Here is a 20497-nt window from a genome sequence, read left to right on the forward strand (position 1 = left end):
TGAATCACAAATGGGGTATTTCCAGTACACCCCATGTTTTGTGGCCCAGCATAGCTGCAGGAATTCCTTGCTACGTTCTGATATCTGGAATGCATTAAAGATCTGCTAAGCCACTTTCATTGTTTCTGATGCTGGAAAAGGTCTGTGATATATCAGGAAATAGCCTATTTGTGAGCAAACTTTGTGTGCATGAAAAATTAACCCTCCAATTGCAGGAGTTGAGCAAAATACGTATATGAGGAACTTCCTAATACATGGACCAAAAATAAGTATCTACTGCCACCTAGTGGATAGTGGCTTATTGTGCTGAACAACGGAAACTGACCAGATGTATTCTAGAAACGTAGTAGAAGATGTGATCTTCCATTTATTTGTTTATTATTTATTTAGTTTCTTATATAGCGCAGCATATTCCGCTTGGAATTCAGATGGCTCTTGAAATAAACATATACTAGTTTGCATATACTAGTTCTTCTGTACTAAACATTGGTTTATAGAATGTATGAGAATTTGTTCATCCTTTTAAAGAAGCACATTATATAGGATGATTACATTCTCACTAGTTATTAGTGTCAACATAAATATAAACATTATAAACGTTATCGCAAAACTTGTGCATCCAGACACGGACTGAGGCCGCGGAGCAGCCCTGATCATGTCACTTTGTGCACAGCAAGGAAGGTGGCAGTCATGGCTCATGGGGATAGGTCACGAGTCAGAGGGCCTGGTTTAGCAGCTCACCATGTATACCGGATATGGGATGGAGGGAGGGCAGGTAGTCAGCCAAACAAAGAGCAGAGAGGCTGCGTTGCTTTACCAGCTCCACTTTGTATGGCCGAAGGGCGTGTCCTGCCATCGGCCCTTCTGGTATTTGCCAGAAATATCAGATAGCCAATCTAGCCCTGCGTTCATTTATGGCATCATTGTCTAATATTGGTTTGCAAAGCATTCCACAGGGGTAAGAAATTCACAGAGCTGTCCCACTGATTATGCCAATGCTGCAGCATCAGCTACACAGCACAGTCAAGAAACATGGCGGCTAATTAAGCTTAAAGCTCCACCAGGCACCAAGCACTATGGGAGGAGACAGAAGAACTATCTGGAGCAGATGGGGAATAACTCACTAACAGGTAGATGCCCAGGCACCAACTAGCTTGGACATAATTAGCGCAGCTCTAAAAAACTTACATTATCATAAAAAACCTTATACAATTTAATAATCCAGAACCCATGATATAAATTAATTTGTCATTCATTTATATTATGGATTCTAGATAATTAAATTGTGTTAAGTGTAATAAATGTCAAATAAGTGATGGGTAACAATGCCTTTATTTTGTATTTGTTTTAAGAAATATGTTATGGGTCAGAAGCAATATTTTACTTCTCATGATAAAATACAATATATAATTTACTCATTTGTGTATGCAAAAAATGTGTAACTGATATGGATATGAACTAGCATCAAATATTCCAACAAGCCATGTGACATTTCTGAGGACTAGCCACATATAAATATTATCTAACATTTAATAGGCAGACATTTCCTGCAGCAGAAGCACCTGACGTTAAGGGCTCTCAGGATACATGACACAACAAGCAGCACCCAGTCAACCTGAGGGAAGCCCACAGGCCCGCAGGGCCACTGGCTGGCTCTTTGTCACCAAATGGAGCAGGTTGAATGCAGACATCACTGTGATATCCTCACCAACAAAACGATGTGGCAAAGAACAGGGACAAGAGCTGAGTGGGGAGAAAAAAAAAAGTTAACATCATTATGACAAATGATACATACAGTACAGTAGACAAGATGGCATGATTACTTATTGTACAGCAGTGGTGGGTGGTCAAACGCAGCACCCTGGGTGATTCATTAAATCCCATTTACAGCTTTGTTTAGCAATGATAATTCAGTTTATACATTCAAGTAACTAATAGGTTAATCCTGTGTAGTCACAACAATGACCACGCAATTATGGTTACCCTGCTGTACAGCTAGTGTGAAAGCATGTCACATAGGGAATCTAGGGGTAAGCTCGGTGATGTGATAAACTTTCTGGTTTTTATCACCAGCCAATCAGCTCCTACCTGTAAAGTTACAGGCTTGGTTTGAAAAATGACAGGTAGGAGCTGATTGGCCGGTAATAAAAACCAGACAGTTTATCACTGCACCGAGCTTAATAAATCTGCCCCCTAGTGTTCCAATTGCATGTACTGTACAGATAATGGGATTCAGTACTCAGAAAGGGGTGTGGATCATCTATTAGACCACACTTAGGTCGACAGTCATTAGGTCGACCACGTTGGGTCGACAGGGGGGAAGGTCGACAGGGTTGTAGGTCGACATAGGTCAACATGGGTTTAGGTCGACATGGGTCTAGGTCGACAGTCGCTAGGTTGACATGGGTTTTTCACTGGTTTTTGACCCGAATGTCGACACAGTCGACATGGACACAGTTGGAGGTGACCCTCAGCTCCTCGCATTGCTCGCAATGCTTCGGGCACGGTGCCTCACTGCGCTCGGCACACTATTTTATTCTCCCACCACGCCCTAGTGGATGGTAGGGCATGAAATACCACCTGTCAGCACATGTCGGCTCAAAAAACAGTGAAAAACCCATGTCGACCTAACGACTGTCGACCTAGACCCATATCGACCTTGGTCCATGTCGACCTAAACCCATGTCGACCTACAACCCTGTCGACCTAATGACTGTCGACCTAAGTGTGGTCTGATAGATGACCGTATCCCCTCAGAAAGAGCATTTGTGAATGTAAAAATGCAATAAGGTGTAATTGGAAACTATATGAGCCCCTTGGATGTAATCACACTGCCCACCACTGTTTAAAGCATACATTGTATAGACACATACAGTAAACACTGTCCATGATGCTGCAATAGTGACCTACTGAAGATTGCGCAATGCAAACTATTTTTTTTTTCATTTTTATTACATTATTATTATTACTACTACTACTACTACTACTACTACTACTAAATTTCTTATACAATAGGGTCATTCTAATTGTTTGCAAAGGGTGCAGGTTGTTGTGGCGTTTTAACACTGGCAATAGCACCGAAATGTGCACAAATGGAATGCCCTTAACAACTTAGGACCAAAAATGTTTGCACTTAAGGCCCCCCATACACTACTATGATTTTGACAGTTTTTCTGTGAATACGACGGATCGGGCCGAGAAATTTGGATGTGTTTGACATCGAATCCTATCCGATGCACGGCCCTGTGCGCATCATATTGGAGTTGGAGGTCGGAACTGTAGTATGTCCAACCTCAGATTAAGACCCCCTTCTGGCAGCGGGGAATGGGGTTGCATGCGATACATCACATGTCAAAGCATCACCAGGGTTCGCAAAAACGCGCTATACCGCGTATTTTACTCCAAATTGGCACCCGAAAACTCAGTTTCTAAAACTGAAGGAGTCCCCGGGGACGCGATGTGCTGCAGCCGAGAACCGCCCATGAGCCAATCACTGGAGCGGCTGCCGGGACCCAATCATTGTGCCGGCAGCCAATCACAGGTGGCTTGTTTTACACGTCGCTACGCTCTGCGCAGGTTTCACTGAGTGTGCGGCTGTGCGGTCCACCGCCGCCCCCGCCACGCTGTTTACGTAAGTACAGTCTGTCTGCTGCAGTGCTGAGAGCAGGGGTGGAACATGACTGGATGGGATGCACCTGTAACAGCTGATAGCCGCTCTCAGCAGGAGAGGTGAGCGGGCTGTCTGCGTGGCGGGGGACTGGATGTGGCTGGAAGAGCTGACATGCTGCTCAATTCAGAGCAGCACATCAGCTATTTCAGCCGCATCTCATCCCCCGCCGCGCAGACAGCCCGCTCACCTACTCTGCTGAGCGCCTTGTAAGCATTTCCAGCCCCCTGGACAATGAGCATGAACTGCCCCCCCCCCCCCCCCCCTGGAAAAGTGCATAAAATGCCCTCTTTGCAACCAGCATGAAATGCCCCCTTTGCAACCAGCATGAAATGCCCCCTTTGCAACCAGCATACAAACACCCCCACCCCCCGGTGGCAACCAGCATGTAACTCCTACAACCAGCATGTAGGTAAGCAGCACTTATCTGGTTTAATATGTACTGGGCACTACGGTGTGTGCTATAATGTGTACTGGGTATAGCGGTGTGTTCTATCATGTGTACTGGGTATATCGGTGTGTGCTATAATGTGTACTGGGCATTACGGTGTGTGCTATAATGTGTACTGGGTATGGCGGTGTGTGCTATAATGTGTACTGGGTATAGCGGTGTGTGCTATAATGTGTACTCGAAATAACGGTGTGCCATAATGTGTACTGGACATAACAGTGTGTGCTATAATGTGTACTGGGCATAACAGTGTGTGCTGTAATGTGTACTGGGCATTACGGTGTGTGTGCTATAATGTGTACTGGGCATTACGGTGTGTGTGCTATAATGTGTACTGGGCATTACGGTGTTTGCTATGTGTACTGGGCATAACGGTGTGTGCTGTAATGTGTACTGGGCATTACGGTGTGTGCTGTAATGTGTACTGGGCATTACGGTGTGTGCTGTAATGTGTACTGGGCATTACGGTGTGTGCTGTAATGTGTACTGGGCATTACGGTGTGTGCTGTAATGTGTACTGGGCATTACGGTGTGTGCTGTAATGTGTACTGGGCATTACGGTGTGTGCTGTAATGTGAATTGGTACTACTATGCGACCACACTACTTCCCCCAAAAAAACCTGCCCTAAATTTTTAGCGCGTGCCTTCCGCGCGCACTGTCCCTGTTTTCGGATTTATATACTTTCTAGTATATATGTACCTTTTATGCAAGTGAGCCAATTGATACTTCCCCCCCGGCCCACATGTGCCATGCTGGGGAGAAGGGGAGAGGAGGCTTTATTCCGTTGGGACCCAGAAAAGGTTAGGTAGAACCCCAATTTTTAGAAGTGAAGGGTCCCCGGGACCCACTTTTTTGGGTGGTTTTCGCGAATACTGATCACATGCAATGTATTGCACGTGAGCCTGCCAGCCAGGAAGGTTCCGAGGGGCTCAAGGAGGATCGGATGGCTCTACACTACAGTGAGACATCGAAGCAGTGTATGGTCACCTCTACAGCATTACTGTTCAGTGTGGGTGATCCATATGATTTGGCTTTTAAAATTCTTTTGAAAATACTTTCGAAGCAAAAGTGATGTAACTCAGGCCTGCTACCAAGATGTTATTCTGAGGACAGTCTGCAACATTTACCAAAAATGGTAACAATATTTTGAAAACAACATGCTTACTTTATGTATTGCATGGCAACGCTAACAAAAATCCTTTGTTCGTATAAAGTTACTGAAATTATAAGCAGTAAGAGGCTATTGCAAAGACTGCAATTGCACACAAAGGGATCAAGCCTTGTGCAAGCTTTTCGTTGCCATTTTCACAGGAAATTCACAATGCAAATTCATTTAGCAATCCAATTACATACTTGCATTGAAGTTGTCAGAGTAAACTCACAGTTTTATGTTCGCTACCCCCTAAGGGTGAGAAGTAGTAGGGGAAATCTTTATTCTTTATTTTAAGGTAAAAATGCCTAGACGTGTTTCAGAACCTCTTTGACACACCTCCCCGACCCATATAACTAATTAAGCATTTCACTTAATTTGGACAAAAATGATTTATTACCATAAATCATCTCTTTATTAGATTATGCACCCCAAATTTAGTGAAATCTAATTGGATTGACCTAAAAATCTCAGGTTAATCTGCATTTGTTACAATATGAGGAAGAAGCAGCAATAGAGGCCATATGCAAAGTAGCAAATGTATTAAGATGCGCCTAGTCAGCAACAGTAGCATAAGCAAGGGGTTTATGGCAGGCACATATCACACTTATGGGGCCAGCACATGGGGAGATATGCTGAGCGTTCTGTTCAATACTATACCGCTCAGAACGCTCAGCAAGATCTCTCAGCACACAGTGATTTGCCAGCACTGTGTGCTGAGTGATCTGTCAGCGCCAGTCTTCTCCGCCAGGGCCCGCTCCCCACTCCCTCCTGCCAGGGAGCCAGGCAGTGGTAAAAGGGATGACAGGCTGCCACCGCAGCACTGCCTCTTTCCCCTGCTCAGTGCCGTGTGTTGAGCTGGTGAGAGAGATAGCTGCAGTGGCAGGCTGTAAACTCTCTCCCTAAGTATGTGTGTGAGGAGGACTCATCACACCAAACAAATTATGTTTTTTTTTTCTTCACTGGGGCATGGCCACGCCTCTCCAGGAAGCCATGGCCCCACTTTGTTTTACTGGAGCCCAGCCGTCCTGTTGGTGCCCATGTTCATTTCTCTATTGCATTATGGTGGGACCTTACTCCCAACATTAGAATGCTGCAACCACTCACTTTGTGTCATCTCTTCTAGGCATAACTTATTCTACCTGTGTAATCCTACAAAGTGCACCCATGATGGCTTCCTCGTCTAGTACCTTTTGTGGGTGGAAAAATAGGAATTTAATACCTACCGGTAATTCCTTTTTACGTAGTCCTTATGGGATACTGGGATTGTCTCGAGACATTGGGTATTAGAGGGTATCCTTAGGACACAGGCACATCTATAACTTTGAACTGAGTGTATTGGCTCCTCCCCTCTGATTCCCCGCTCACGAACCAGTTAAGGTAAAACTGTGCCCGAAGGAGGATGAACGTATGAGAGGCATGATATATGTCACTATGTAAATACATATGCGTGAAATATGTGGTGAGATTTATGCCAGCACACCCGCAAAAAAACAAAAAACAACAATGAATTCAACATTGAAGTCACCAACAAGGTGAAACTTTAATAACAGAGCAAGAATCTGCAGCGAGACCCCGCACTGAGCGGGTGCCTAGTATCCCATAAGGACTATGTGAAAAGGAATTACCGGTAGGTATTAAATTCCTATTTTCACTAACGTCCTATGGGATACTGGGATCGTCTCAAGACATTGGGGATGTCCCAAAGCTTCCAGAAGGGGCGGGAACATGCGGAGACTGCTGCAGTACCGCCCACCCAAACTGGGTATCCTCTTTGGCCAGGGCATCAAATTTGTAAAATTGTACAAAAGTATGCTGATCCGACCAAGTTGCAGCTCTACAGAGCTGTAAGGCAGAAACACCCCGAGCAGCCGCCAAGGATGCACCCACTGACCTAGTGGAATGCGCCTTCAATCCTGAAAAAGTAGGAAAGCCCACTACCACATAAGCCTGCTGTACCACTGCACGGATCCAACGTGCAATGGACTGTTTTGATGCTGGACGTCCCTTCTTCTGTGCATTGTAAAGCACAAAGAGGCAGTCCGTCTTTTGAACTCTCGCTGTTCTCTGAACGTAGACAAGCAGAGCACGAACCACATCCAAGGACTCCAGAATATCCGGAGAACTTGAACTAGAAGGAACCACAAGAGGTTGGTTCAGATGAAATAAGGCGATCACCTTAGGGAGGAACTGCGGGTTTGTTCTCAACTCCGCTCTGTCCTCGTGAAAAACCAAGTAGGGACTCTTACAAGATAGAGCCCCTTACTCAGAGACTCTACGAGCCGAGGCTATTGCCAAAAGTACCACCATTTTCCAGGTGACATACTTCAAGTCCACCACTGCCAAAGGTTCAAACCAGGACGACTGTAAGAAGGCTAAAACCACGTCCAAGCTCCATGGCACTGTAGGTGGTACAAAAGGAGGCTGAATATGAAGGATTCCTTGCAGGAAAGTCTGCACCTCTGGTAATCCAGCCAACTTTTTCTGGAAGAAAATTGACAGGGATGAAATCTGGACCTTTAAAGAGCCCAAGCGTAGGCCCAAATCCAACCCAGCTTGCAGGAATCTAAGAAACCTATCCAGGTTAAATTCTGCTGGTGAAAATCCTTTTTTCCTCATACCACCCTACACATTTTCTCCAAATATGGTGGTAATGGGCCGCTGTTACCGGCTTCCTGGCCTGAGTCATTGTGGATATGACTGATGCGTGATGGCCTTCATGAGCTAGAATCTGCCTCTTAACCTCCAGGCCATTAAACAAAGCCACCCTAAATCCTGGTAGACTCAGGGGCCTTGAGTGAGCAGATCGCTTCTGAAAGGTAGACACCAAGGTTCCTCCAGCAACAGGGGCTGAAGATCTGCGTACCACGCCCTTCTTGGCCAATCTGGTGCTACTAGAATGGCTTCCACCCTTTGACTTCGTACTCTTTTGAGCACCCTTGCCAGCAATAGAAGCGTTGGAAACAGGTACACTAGGCTGAAGGACCACGTGTCGTCAGGGCATGTACGGCTTTTGACCGAGGATCCCTGGTTCTTGAGCAGTACCTGGCGACCTTGTTGTTGAACTTGGACGCCATGAGGTCAATTTGTGGACGACCCTATTGAGCCACAATGCTCAAAAACTCCTGAGGGTTGAGACTCCACTCCCCGGGGTGGAGGTCGGCCTCCCAGTTGTCCACTCCCGGGATGAAGATGACTGAGATTGCCATCACATGCAGTTCTTCCCAAGACAGAATCTTGGAGACCTCCCTCATGCAAGAGCTGCTTTTCGTTCCCCCTTGGCAGTTGATGTATGCAACCATTGTAGCATTGTCGGATTGCACCTGGACCGCCCGATTCTGGAGAAATGATTGAGCCTGTAGTATCGCGTAATGCACAGCTCTCAATTCCAGGACATTGATGTGGAGTGTCGACTCCCACAATGTCTAACGGCCCTGAAAGGACCTGCCCTGAGACACCGCTCCCCATCCCAACAGACTGGCGTCCGTTGTTAGGTGGATCCAAACCTGGATCCCGAACCTCCTTCCTGCTAACAGGTTTGGAGAATGGGTTCACCACAGGATCGATTGTCGGGCCTGATGTGACAGGAAAATCCTCTTGTGCATCAGGAGATGTGACCCTGACCACTTGCTCAGCAAGTCCAGTTGGAACACTCTGGAGTGGAACTTCCCAAACTGAATCGCCTCTAAGGTAGCCACCATTTTCCCCAGAAGTTGGATACATTGCTGAACCGATACTTGAGGCTTGGCCAGAATCTCTGTGACCAGAATTTGAATGGCCATCGTTTTCTCCTGGGGAAGAAAAACTTTTTGTTCCTCGGTGTCCAACATTATTCCCAGAAAGAGAAGGCGACGTGTTGGGTTCAAGGAGGACTTGGGGATATTGAGAATCCACCCATGGTCTGACAGAACCTGTCTGGTTATGACAATATCCTGTACCAGAATCCGTTCCGATCTTGCTTTGATTAGGACATCGTCTACGTAAGGGATGATGTTGATCCCTGTCCTCCTCAGCCGCCACGACCTTTGTAAAGATGCATGGCATCGTTGACAGACCAAATGGCAGAGCGGAAACTGAAAGTGCTCGTCTTTCAGAGCAAATCTCAGAAATGCCTGATGAGAGCCCCAGATAGGGATGTGGAGGTATGCTTCCTTCAACAACGCTAGGAATTCTCCCTCCTCCAGGCTTGCTATTACTGCCCTCAGAGACTCCATTCTGAACTTGCACACATTTAAAAAGGGGTTCAGGGACTTTAGATTCAGTATGGGCCGTACCGACCTGTCCGGTTTCGGTACAACAAACAGGTTGGAGTAATAACCCTTTTCCTGTTCCTCCACTGGGACTGGTACGATGACCAGCGATTTTACCAGCCTGTTGGTCAGCAAGATTACCTGATTCTCTGCAGCCGCTGGTAAGCCCCATGGAGGAACCTGTGAGGGGGAGGTCCTGCGAACTCCAGCCTATAGCCATTGGAAATAAGATCCCTCACCCAGGAGTCCATGTGAGAGGCATCCCACACGTGGCCAAAATGCGCCAACCGGCCCCCCACTTCGCCAGAGACTCGTGGGGAGACCCCGAGTCATGCAGAGGGCTTTGGGTTGGCTGTCCCAGGAGCACGGTCCTGGGGCTGCATCCTTTCTGAACTTGCCCCGGCCACCTCTGGCAGCAGAGGAAGCTCCTCTTGCCCACTGCTTGGGCCTGGCAGGCCGAAAGGACTGAAACGGCTGATATGACTGCCCAGATAATGGACATCTAGTCTGAGTGGACATTGTCGGCACAAAATGTGGATTTTCCTGCTGTTGCTTTGGAAATTAGGTTATCTAACTCACTGCTGAACAGCTTCTCCCCTTTAAAGGGAAGGTTTTCAACACTATGCTTGGAGTCAGCGTCTGCTACCCACTGGCATAACCACAGGGCCCTACGACCTGACACTACCATGGCAGAGGTGCAGGTGTTAATGGCTCCTAGCTCATTTTGAGCATCACACAGCACTTTTGCAGTGTCTTGGATCTCTCAGCGACCTGCGCCAATGACATGTCTGCCAACAAGCCCTCCTGGATTTGTGAAGCCCAGGTATGGATAGACTTTGTCATCCAGCAGCTGGCGAGGACTGGCCTCTGAGATGCACCACTTGCCGTTTATATGGCTTTCAGGGTGGTATCCAGCTTCTTATCCGAACTATACTTAAGTGAGGCAGACCCAGGGATAGGGAGTACCACCTTTTTGGATAACCTGGACACCGAAGAATCCACAACCGGTGGCTCCTCCCACACTTTCCTACTGACTGGGTCAAAAGGAAAGGCGGATTTAAACCTTTTAGGCAGCTGAAAACGCTTTTCCGGCTGTTTCCAGGCTTCCTTAAATGTGTCCTCTAAATCAACCTGTTCAGGAAAGACAATGTTTTGTTTTCGCTGCAAAACAAAAAATGGGACCCCCCTCTTCTGACTCCACCAGTGGGCGATCTAACACCTCTCTTATTGCCATAATGAGAGGTTCTGGGCCACGCAGGGATGACTGAGAATCCTATAATGGTTCCTCGTCATCACCGCTGTTCTGTGAGTATGTATCAGACTCAGGCAACATGGCGGCTGAGGCGCGCTTGCACGATTTGCCAGTGTTGGAGGTAGTGTTATCCACCCTTGCCAACAGGACTGTTAAATCATGTTGCACTTGATTGGTCTGCACAGTATTTGCAGCCAGCTGTGAGAACATAGTTTGCAACATATTTTTAATATCTGTGGCCCACTCAGGCTCCTGGGAGTCTAACTGCGGCGTCGCACTAAGCTGGGGTGAGACCCCACTGAGTTGTGGGGACATGCATTGTTCACAAGTAATGTGTGAGGTGGACACAGGCACAAACTTTGCACTGCATATGACACAGGTTATTTTTCTCACCATGCTGGAGACTGTAACCTTCCCACAACCACACAGAAGAACACAGTTAAATATATATATAAATCAGTGTGAAGTGTCTACAAACTATGTGAGAGCTTCTAACAATGTATGTGTGTAAAGCTTAACAAGCCTGTGGGGGAGCGCTCAGAGATACTGAGGGGACCAGCACACCCTTAACCTAAACTCCCAGAATGAGGAGTTGGTTTACAAGCACATATACATACAGTTAATATGCTATAAAGTATTGAGTGCACAGTGTAACACACAATAAGCGCTTTTTAAGCATTAAACACTTGCTGTTTCTGCAGCCGATTTCCCTTTCCAATGCCTCACCGCTGGGGAGCATCTGACAGGCAGTAATGGCGCCACAGGGAAAAGCAGGAAGCAGTTTTGGCACCCACAGAGCTCTCTGGTGCCGCTCTGAGCAAGCCCCGCCCTCTGTAATAGCTCCGGGCTTATACTAATATTTATACTGGGGCTTGCTGTAGGGAACAGCATTTTTATGGGGAACTGCCCTGGTGGTCCAGTGGCTAGCCCCTAGCGTCCAGTCTGTGACGGGGGGCCTGTGCGGTTCCTGTGCAGGGACACCACGACCGCCGCCGCCATCTTGCCGCACAATGCACTGGGGTACCCCACTGTGAGGACCCCGGTATGTACTCACCACTGACGTCTTCGGACTGATTCAGGAGTATGCGGCATGCTGGAGGTGTGTAACGCTGCAGTGCAATGCCCACGATGACAACAACCCTCTCAGGACAGTGGTCCTACAGAAGGGACAGCTCGGTACCTTAAGATGCCTGCAACTTAACCCTTCTCCTGACTTACCACGAAGCAGGAATGCTGTTAAGTCCAACACAGCAGGGCACATTTTTCTAAACTGGTTCGTGGGCGGGGAATCAGAGGGGAGAACCAGTACATCCAGTTCAAAGTTATAGATGTTCCTGTCTCCTGCGGATACCCTCTAATACTCAATGTCTTAAGACAATCCCAGTATCCCATAGGACGTTAGTGAAATACACTCAAAAGTGCAAAATCTACAGCGAAGGATTCAACTCCTCAAAAGGCTAAGAGCTATATCAACCTATATGGGTAAACTCCTAGAAGTGCACAAAACCTCCAATCTCAACCCCGTGATGTGTTTCACTTAGATGGAACGCAAAGAACTTCACAGAGGTATTTTTTGTGCAATTCTAGTTTACCCATATAGGTTGATATAGCTCTTACCTGGGGAGTTATGTAAAATATATGAATCCTTTGCTGTAGATTTTGCACTTTTTAGTGTATTTCCACCCACAAATGGTACTAGACGAGGTAGCCATCATGGGTGCACTATGAATCCTTTGCTGTAGATTTTGCACTTTTGAGTCATTTTGGTTCTATTGTTTTCCTATTGGATGAAATTTTGACTTCCTGTCTATGGGCAGTATTCAATGAGAAAAATTCTCTGTGTTTTATGGCGAGTTTGTGCTTTTCTCGCCTTGGACGGAGACTTTTGCTCTCAAAAAGCGAGCAACCCTATTCAACGTGCACTTCTCGCTGTCTTTTTAAGTGATTTTCGCCGTGTCTCTCCGTGTAGCAATTCTCCATCTTTTCATGGAGAAGTGGAATATGAACTTTTACAATAAAAGGTTTTTTGTTTTAATTTTGGTGTAAAAAAATCAGGCATTTTATTCTGTGAAAGGGCATGCTATTTTTATTCATGTGCTTATAGCACATGAATATATATTTAATTTGAAAAAAATATTATTATAATTTTTTTTTTTTTACACAGAGCAGCCAGCAGGGGACCGGGAGCCGAGCCGCTCATTAGATATTCATATATTCACTGCACCCGATCATTACATATGCACGATCGGGTGCAGTGAATACCCAGCCCCCTGTTGGCTCTCCGGGGGGGCAGCCTGTACTGCCTGGCTCCCGGGGAGCCCACCTCCCCCCCACATACGTTCTGGGGCAGGCAGGGAGACTTCCATCTCCCTGCCTGCTGCCGTCCTCAGGCACCCTGCGGCGTCACCTCATACGCCGGATTGGCTGATACTCGCCGCGAGGGGCGGCGAGTATCAGTCACATTGAATACTATCTAAAGTGCCGTGGCAGAGAATCTCCAAACATGGAGAATCTCTGCAAAAACACGGCGAGTGCATGGCGAGCGAAAAAAAACGCAAACCATGCACGGAGAATATTTTCATTGAATACGGCCCTATGTGGGTATATAAGCTCGCTCCTGAGCCATATGTAGTTAGGTCTCTCATGGAGTAGGATCTCATCCTAATACGTGGCCTGATGTCTTAAAAAAGTTCTGAGATACAGACCGAAACGATGACAGAATTATTCATGTAAATATGGCACAATAAATTATTTTTCTGAATGGTGAGTGCTAACTTTTTGCTTTATATATTGTGCTCTCTAGGTCTTTGTTGCATATAATTTTTTCATAATCCTTGTATTATGTAATGTGAAAGTAATTGTGTCCTGCTGGAGAAAAACATTATATAAATAAAATTATTACTGTTACTATTATAAAAAATGATAGAATCTGGCTGTAAATCGAAGTCATATTAATGTTACACATGTACATGGCTAATTTAGGGGCAGATTTAACAAGTGACATTTTTGTTATCACCCATTACTAACCTCAAATGATGCACCATGTATCAATCGTAATGAGTGATAGAAAACTATCACTTGTTATATCTGCCCCTTAATATGAACTACTTTTTAAAGGGACTGATGATCAAATATTTGATAAAAACATTTTATTTATCAATCATGGTTCTGCACTAGTAAAAAATTAAAATAATGCAAATAATGGGCTCGATTTAGCCAAAAAGGTACTAATCAAGAGTGAGACTGCAGCTTAACTGTTAAGAAAGATAAGTAGCTGCAAAAGAATAGCTGGTGCTATTACAGGGACACCAGAAATGGATCAAAAGAAAATTAATTGGAAACATACCCTACATTTTCCAAGTGGCATTGAGATTTTATCAATGTCTCCAATTGTAGTTACATGGTTATTAAGTGTGCACAATTGTAACTTGTCTGGCACTTATTGTATAATTTGAAGGTTCATATACTTGCCACAGATAAATATACAGCTGGATCTTTCTTCAACTAGCCTGGCTCACCAAGGCTTATTATCATCTATTGTTGTCAGCTGCAATACAATACATAGAACAATGCACTAGGGGATAATCAAAGGATTAAATCCAACAGCTCTGGCTCACATACCCAGGGCCGGACTGGGACTAGAAATCAGCCCTGGCATTTTGAGCACACTGGCCCACCTGTAGCAGGCGGGACCCTTGCATGGCGAAGCCACGTGGCGAGAAGGAGGTATGGCCTCATGGAAAGGAGGCGTGGCATCACAAAAAGGAGGCAATACACATTATGGGACACACCGTTATGCCCATTACGGAACACACTGTAATGCCCATTACACATTTTGGAACACACCGTAATGTCCATTACACATAATGCCACACACCATAATACCCATCACACATGCCACACACCATATGGCATTACGGACATTACACATTATGCCAGGGCTTGACACATTTTTGTAAAATAGGGTCAGTAGGGACAGCGCGCGCCCAAAAATAGTATACCATATGCCATAATGTCCATTACAGGTTATTCCACAAACTGTAATGCCCATTACAGGTTATGCCACACACTGCAATGCCCATTACACATTACACCTAATACTGTAATGCCCATTACATGTTGTGCCTCACACCGTGATGCCCCATACACATTACAACTCAGAAAGTGATGCCCATTACACATTACGCCTCACACTGTGATGCCCATTACACATTCCACCTCACACCATGATGCCCATTACGCCACACACGGTAATGCCCATTACGCAACATATCGTAATGCCCATTACATGTTGTGCCTCACACTGTGATGCTCATTACACATTGTCGCTTACCTACATGTTAATTGCTAGGGGTTTCATGCTCGATGCCATGGGGGCTTATATGCTCAGAGGGCTTAGGAGGACTCTGAGACAGCACACACAGGGCTGGAGCCTGGAGCACACTGGGGCAGCGAACTGGGCACACTGAGACTGGCTGGACAATGACAGGAAGCAGCCAGCGCAGCCAGATGTCAGCCAGCCTTGTAAATTTAAATGGTGCTGGTTGCAGTGTCCTTCAGTAGCTTCTGCGCATAAGCGGGACACACAGATGGGGACAGAGTGCCATGGAGACGGGGGCAGAGCGCAGAGCCAGCCCTAGGCATAGGCAAACTAGGCAACTGCCTAGGGCATTTGGAATGCCTAGGGGCATCAGCAGCTTCTGCTGATTAAAATGATATGCAGCATGCCTATATTCTGTGTGTGAGTGAGGCTGTATCTGCATATGAAATAGTGTATTCATGGAAATCACTGTAACATAGCATTCCATATGCAGGTACAGCCACAGTCGCACACAGAATATTGGCATGCTGCATATCATTTTGATCATCGGAAGCTCCTTGTGTGTCCTGGTCACATAACAATGCAAATAAGACAAATTGTCAGCAAAAAAAGGCACCCAACGTGAGCAGAACTGGCCAGGAGCTGCATGGCCTATTGAGGCAAGATGTATGAGGAAACATCTGTATCCAAGCAGAGGCAGAGGTCACAGTGTTAGCGGCTGTGCGAGTGCTTTCTGCGGGTGGGTTGGTTGTGCAATAGTGTTCAGCATATGTGTAAGGGGCATTATGTGTGTCATGTATAAATGCATTAATAATGTGCAACATATGTGTAACAGGCATTATGTGTGTCATATGTATAAGGTCATTAATAATGTGCAACATATGTGTAATGGCCATTATGTGTGTCATGTGTATAAGGGCATTCATAATGTGCAACATCTGTGTAAAGTGCATTATGTGTGTCATTATGTTTATGAAGGGCATTAATAAAGGTTGGCATAATGTGTATGGGGCATTAGGTTTATAACGACATTAATAATGTGTGTCATGTGTAAGGGGCATTACTGTGTTGTATTATCAGGGTTGCAGAGAGAAAGGGGTAGGGAGTACAAACTACCCAGGCCAAAGTCTGATGAAAGGGCACAGTGGGGATCCAGGGCCCCCTCCCCTTAAGTGACAACTGCAGCTCTTCTCCTCTGCCCAGCACACACTGCTTTGTGCTGGGTTGCAGTGTGGCCATGAAGGTGCTTAAAATACAATATTTTCTCAGGATTTTTTTCTAAGGGTATAATGTGAATAATTTGAGGAGTAATGTATATAAGGTAAAGTGGTACTACTGTGTGATGTAACGTGAATAAGGGACACCATCGCATGATATCATGTGAATAAAGTTGCACTACTGTGTGGCATAATTTAAATTGGGGGTACTATTGTGTGGCCATGCCCCTTCCCAGCAAGAACACACCCCTGTTTGGGCTGCGCACCAAATGTGTGCACTGTTTCTATTTAAAATATTGCGGGTAGAAGCACCAAAATGATAACTGCTATGATGAGGGTTGATGGTACTGGGAAAGGGGAGCAGGGTCAGAGGCAGAACAAGTGGCAATGCTAAGGGGCACCAGCCAAAATCTTGCCTAGGGCGCCATTTAGGCTAGGGCCGGCTCTGGCAGAGCGTCTGGCAGAGCAGCTGGCAGAGGGGGAACAGAAAGTCAGGGAGAGAGGGGGGAGCAGTGTCAGGGAGAGGGGGGGCAGTGTCAGGGAGAGGGGGGCATTGTCAGAGAGGGGGCAGAGTGTCAGGGAGAGCAGAGTGTGAGGGAGAGGGGGGCAGTGTCAGAGAGGGAGGGGACAGAGTGTCAGGGAGAGAGAGGGGGCAAAGTGTCCGAGAGAGGGGGAGAGTGTTAGAGAGAGAGAGGGCTGGGGGGCCAGCACACTAGCTACCTTATCCAAGCCATACTTGCCTACTTTTGGAAACTAGTTTCAGGGAGATTATAGTTGGTAGTAGAATTTTGCACAGTGCCCCATTGAGGGGGGAGTGTCATGCTCCACCCAAAGGGTGTCGTGTTCCGTATACTGTATGGAGAGATTGTGAAAAGGAATTGTGAACGTGGCACCTTGAATCGTTGGTGTGTACTGCTGCATCTGAGAGGAATCTTTTAAAATAACATATCCAAATGTAGATGAGCCCCAAAGCAGTTAGTAAGAGCTAATATACTTGCTAAAGTGCTGAGAAATGGTGCTGATGATTCAATGTAAATTGATCTCTCTCTCATCCCTTTTTCCCCAAAAATGTAACAGTGTAATGTGGGTTAGGTGAAATGAGGGAGATTGCTAGACTAATATGGGAGAGAGGGAGATTGCTGCTATTTCAGGGAGTCCCCTGCAGAATGCAGGAGGGTAGGCAACTATGATCCAGGCTCCAGCCAAGATTTCTGATGAGGGCAGTCATTTTGCAGCATTAAGCCCCGTCCCCTTAATACCTGCGAATCGCGGAACCCTATCCCCTCTGACTCTGAGCGGCTGCACTGCTGCAGCCTTGTTGTGAGGACTCAGGAGTCAGGACTGGGAACTCAAACTCTGTCCAAGATCAGCCATTTTCTAAGTGTTCTGACTATGTTGCTGATGGTAGTTGCAGTTTTTGCAATACTGCAACTCATGTGGATTAAGGCACAAAAACATCATGGAACTTGGAAATATACCTAGATGTGCTTCAGCAAACAAACGGAAATTGTAAAAGCTTGGAGTATTTTTAGAGAAGCTTGCACAGGTTAGTCAGATCCATGCAGGCTTTCCTATGTAAATGTGTTAAAACTGTTAACAACTATTTTGTTACCACTTGTTACTAATCATATATGATGCTCCAGCCACTAAGCTCCTAACTGCCATGTGTTTGGAAAGTGACAGGAACATGATTAATCATTAAACAAGTGATAACAGGATATCATTAGTTGTTAAATATACCCCTAATGCTGCTTTCAGACCGCATAACTGGCTTTGACCCTGTATTTGAAAACATTTCCAAAAACGGATCTGCCAGGTTAAACCCCTTTCACACCCCATCTGCCGCAGTGCCGTTTTTTTGACACTGGCAGACCCGTTTTTGGAAACTTTCCAAATACAGGGTCAAAGCCAGTGCAGTCTCATTGGCTGGGTCCTAAATACCGTTTCAGACCCGATTTTGATGCCAAAATACCGGGTATGAAACGGGTAGGACCCTCCATGTTAACCGTTTTACAAAAACGGCTTTTGTAAAATGGTAAAGTGGTCCTGCACCTTTCAGACCGCACAGATTATCGTTTTAAAACGGTTAAAAATCGGCAAAATATCGGTTTTTAAGTGAAGTCTGAAAGGGGCATCAGTTTCTCTAACAAGACAGCAACAAGAACAAGAACAAGAACAACAACAGGAGAGTGGGATTAGAATTCTTGTAAATAATACTATTCATGGAAAATGTATGTTTTCCTTTATATTTTAAGGAAGACTCACCAGACAGATTTGCATATATGGTAACAATTGAAATGGGTACAGAAACTCTATTCATGAACTTTTTCCATTCTTCCGAGCTTCATTGTTTTTGTCTTGTTAAAATATAAACAAAGTTGTCTAGTGAATCTAGCGTTTGCTTATTCTCTGCCACATCATGTACAGTATCAGTCCAAAACCTACTACTGACCATGCACCTTGCATTATCCTGTTGCCTGGTTATAGAGTTATCATGTTCACTCTTCTGTATTCCAGGCCAACTAATTTCTTCCTGACAACTGATGGCCAGCTTGTTGTTATTATTAATATTAACAGGTTATTATGTAGCAAATTCTGTTGGCAGATGTAACATGTGCAGAGAGAATTAGATTTGGGTGAGTTATTTTGTTTCTGTGCAGGGAAAGTACTGACTGCTTTATTTCTACACTGCAATATAGATCTCACTTTGCAGTAAAACCCCACCCAAATTTAATTCTATCTGCAAGTGTTACATCTTACCTCCTGCAGTGCACATGGTTTTGTCCATATCAAAAGGGATTTGCCTTTGCGAGTGAACCAAAATGTCTTGCTTTTAAATCACTCGCTACAAACGGACTTGACTGTGGTATCCCTGGGCTCCAGCTTCTCCCAGTATCCGGACCTGGTGTGAGTCTGCACCCTGGAATAATCTTTTGGACCGCAGTATTGCCTTGAGCGATGCTTGCATTGAGCATTTAAATTGTAAGTGCACTTCTTTATTAAATTCATTTGTTTAAAAAGTTATGCACTATATTTTTCTTCATTGTGTCATTTCATATATGTGCCATTATTGAGGACGTGACTTTTGGAGGATTCAACAAGCAATAATCCTACCTTTTATGGAATCTTCATTTGGTGACATTATTTCTTTGAGCAGTATTCAATGAGAAAAATTTGCCCTGTTTTATGGCGAATTTGTGCTTTTTTCGCCTTGGACGGAGCATTTTGCTCTCCAAAAGCGAGCAACCCTATTCAATGTGAAATATTCGCCATCTTTCTAAGGGGGTTATTCTAGTTCATTCTTTCTGACAAAATCCTTCTTAGATGGACAAAACCATGTGCACTGCGGGTGGGGCAGATGTAACTTGTGCAGAGATAATTCGATTTGGGTGGGGTTTTTCTTCAAAGTGAGATCTATATTGCAGTGTAAAATCATGCAGTCAGTATTTTCCCTGCACAGAAACAAAAAAACTCACCCAAATCTAATTCTCTCTGCACAAGTTACATCTGCCCCACCTGCAGTGCACATGGTTTTGTCCATCTAAGAAGGATTTTGTCAGAAATAATGAACTAGAATAAACCCCTAAGTGATTTTCGCCGTCTCTCTCCGTGTAGCAATTCTCCATCTTTTAATGGAGAGCTGGAATGTGAACTTTTAAACTAAAAGTTTTTTTTTTTTAATTTTGGTGTAAAAAAAATCAGGATTTTTTTTCTGTGAAGGGGCATGTTATTTTTATTCATGTGCTTATAGCACATGAATATATATTTAATTTTAAAAAAATATATATTTTTTAAATTTTTTTTTTTTTTTACACAGAGCAGCCAGCAGGGGGCCGGAGCGCTCGAGCCGCTCATTAGATATTCATATATTCACTGCATCCGATCATTACATATGCACGATTGGGTGCAGTGAATACTGGGTCCCCCGCTGGCTATAGGGGGGGGCAGCTTGTGCTGCCTGGGTCCCGGGGAGCCCCCTCCCCTCCACATATGTTCTGGGGCAGCCAGAGAGACTTTAATCTCCCTGGCTGCCACCGTCCCACGGCTCCCTGCCAGCTCCCTGCCGCGGATGCTCGTCCGCTGCAGGGGTTAAGACTCGCCGCGAGTGGCGGCGAGTCTTAACCACATTGAATAGAGGGAGCAGGAGTGGCAGCGAGCCCTCCGGAACAGGGCGAGTGCATGGCGAGA

At 45.5% G+C, this 20497-nt stretch overlaps 1 protein-coding gene across 2 annotated transcripts in view; it reads right to left on the reverse strand.

The window, feature by feature from the left end:
* MSRB3 (methionine sulfoxide reductase B3) overlaps positions 1-20497 on the reverse strand; it is a 99039-nt gene that overhangs the window by 62632 nt on the left and 15910 nt on the right. Inside the window, exon 2 of one of the 2 annotated variants that reach the window (XM_083182453.1) lies at positions 1616-1743. The exons of the other annotated variant lie outside the window; for it this stretch is intronic. Within the exon in view, the coding sequence (XP_083038579.1) occupies positions 1616-1691 (76 nt within the window). The 5' untranslated portion in view covers positions 1692-1743. The remainder of the gene's footprint in view (positions 1-1615; positions 1744-20497) is intronic. 2 annotated transcript variants of the gene reach the window in all.

Source organism: Crinia signifera, chromosome 4 (assembly GCF_055691185.1).
Source record: "Crinia signifera chromosome 4, ASM5569118v1, whole genome shotgun sequence".
Classification (NCBI taxonomy): domain Eukaryota; kingdom Metazoa; phylum Chordata; class Amphibia; order Anura; family Myobatrachidae; genus Crinia; species Crinia signifera.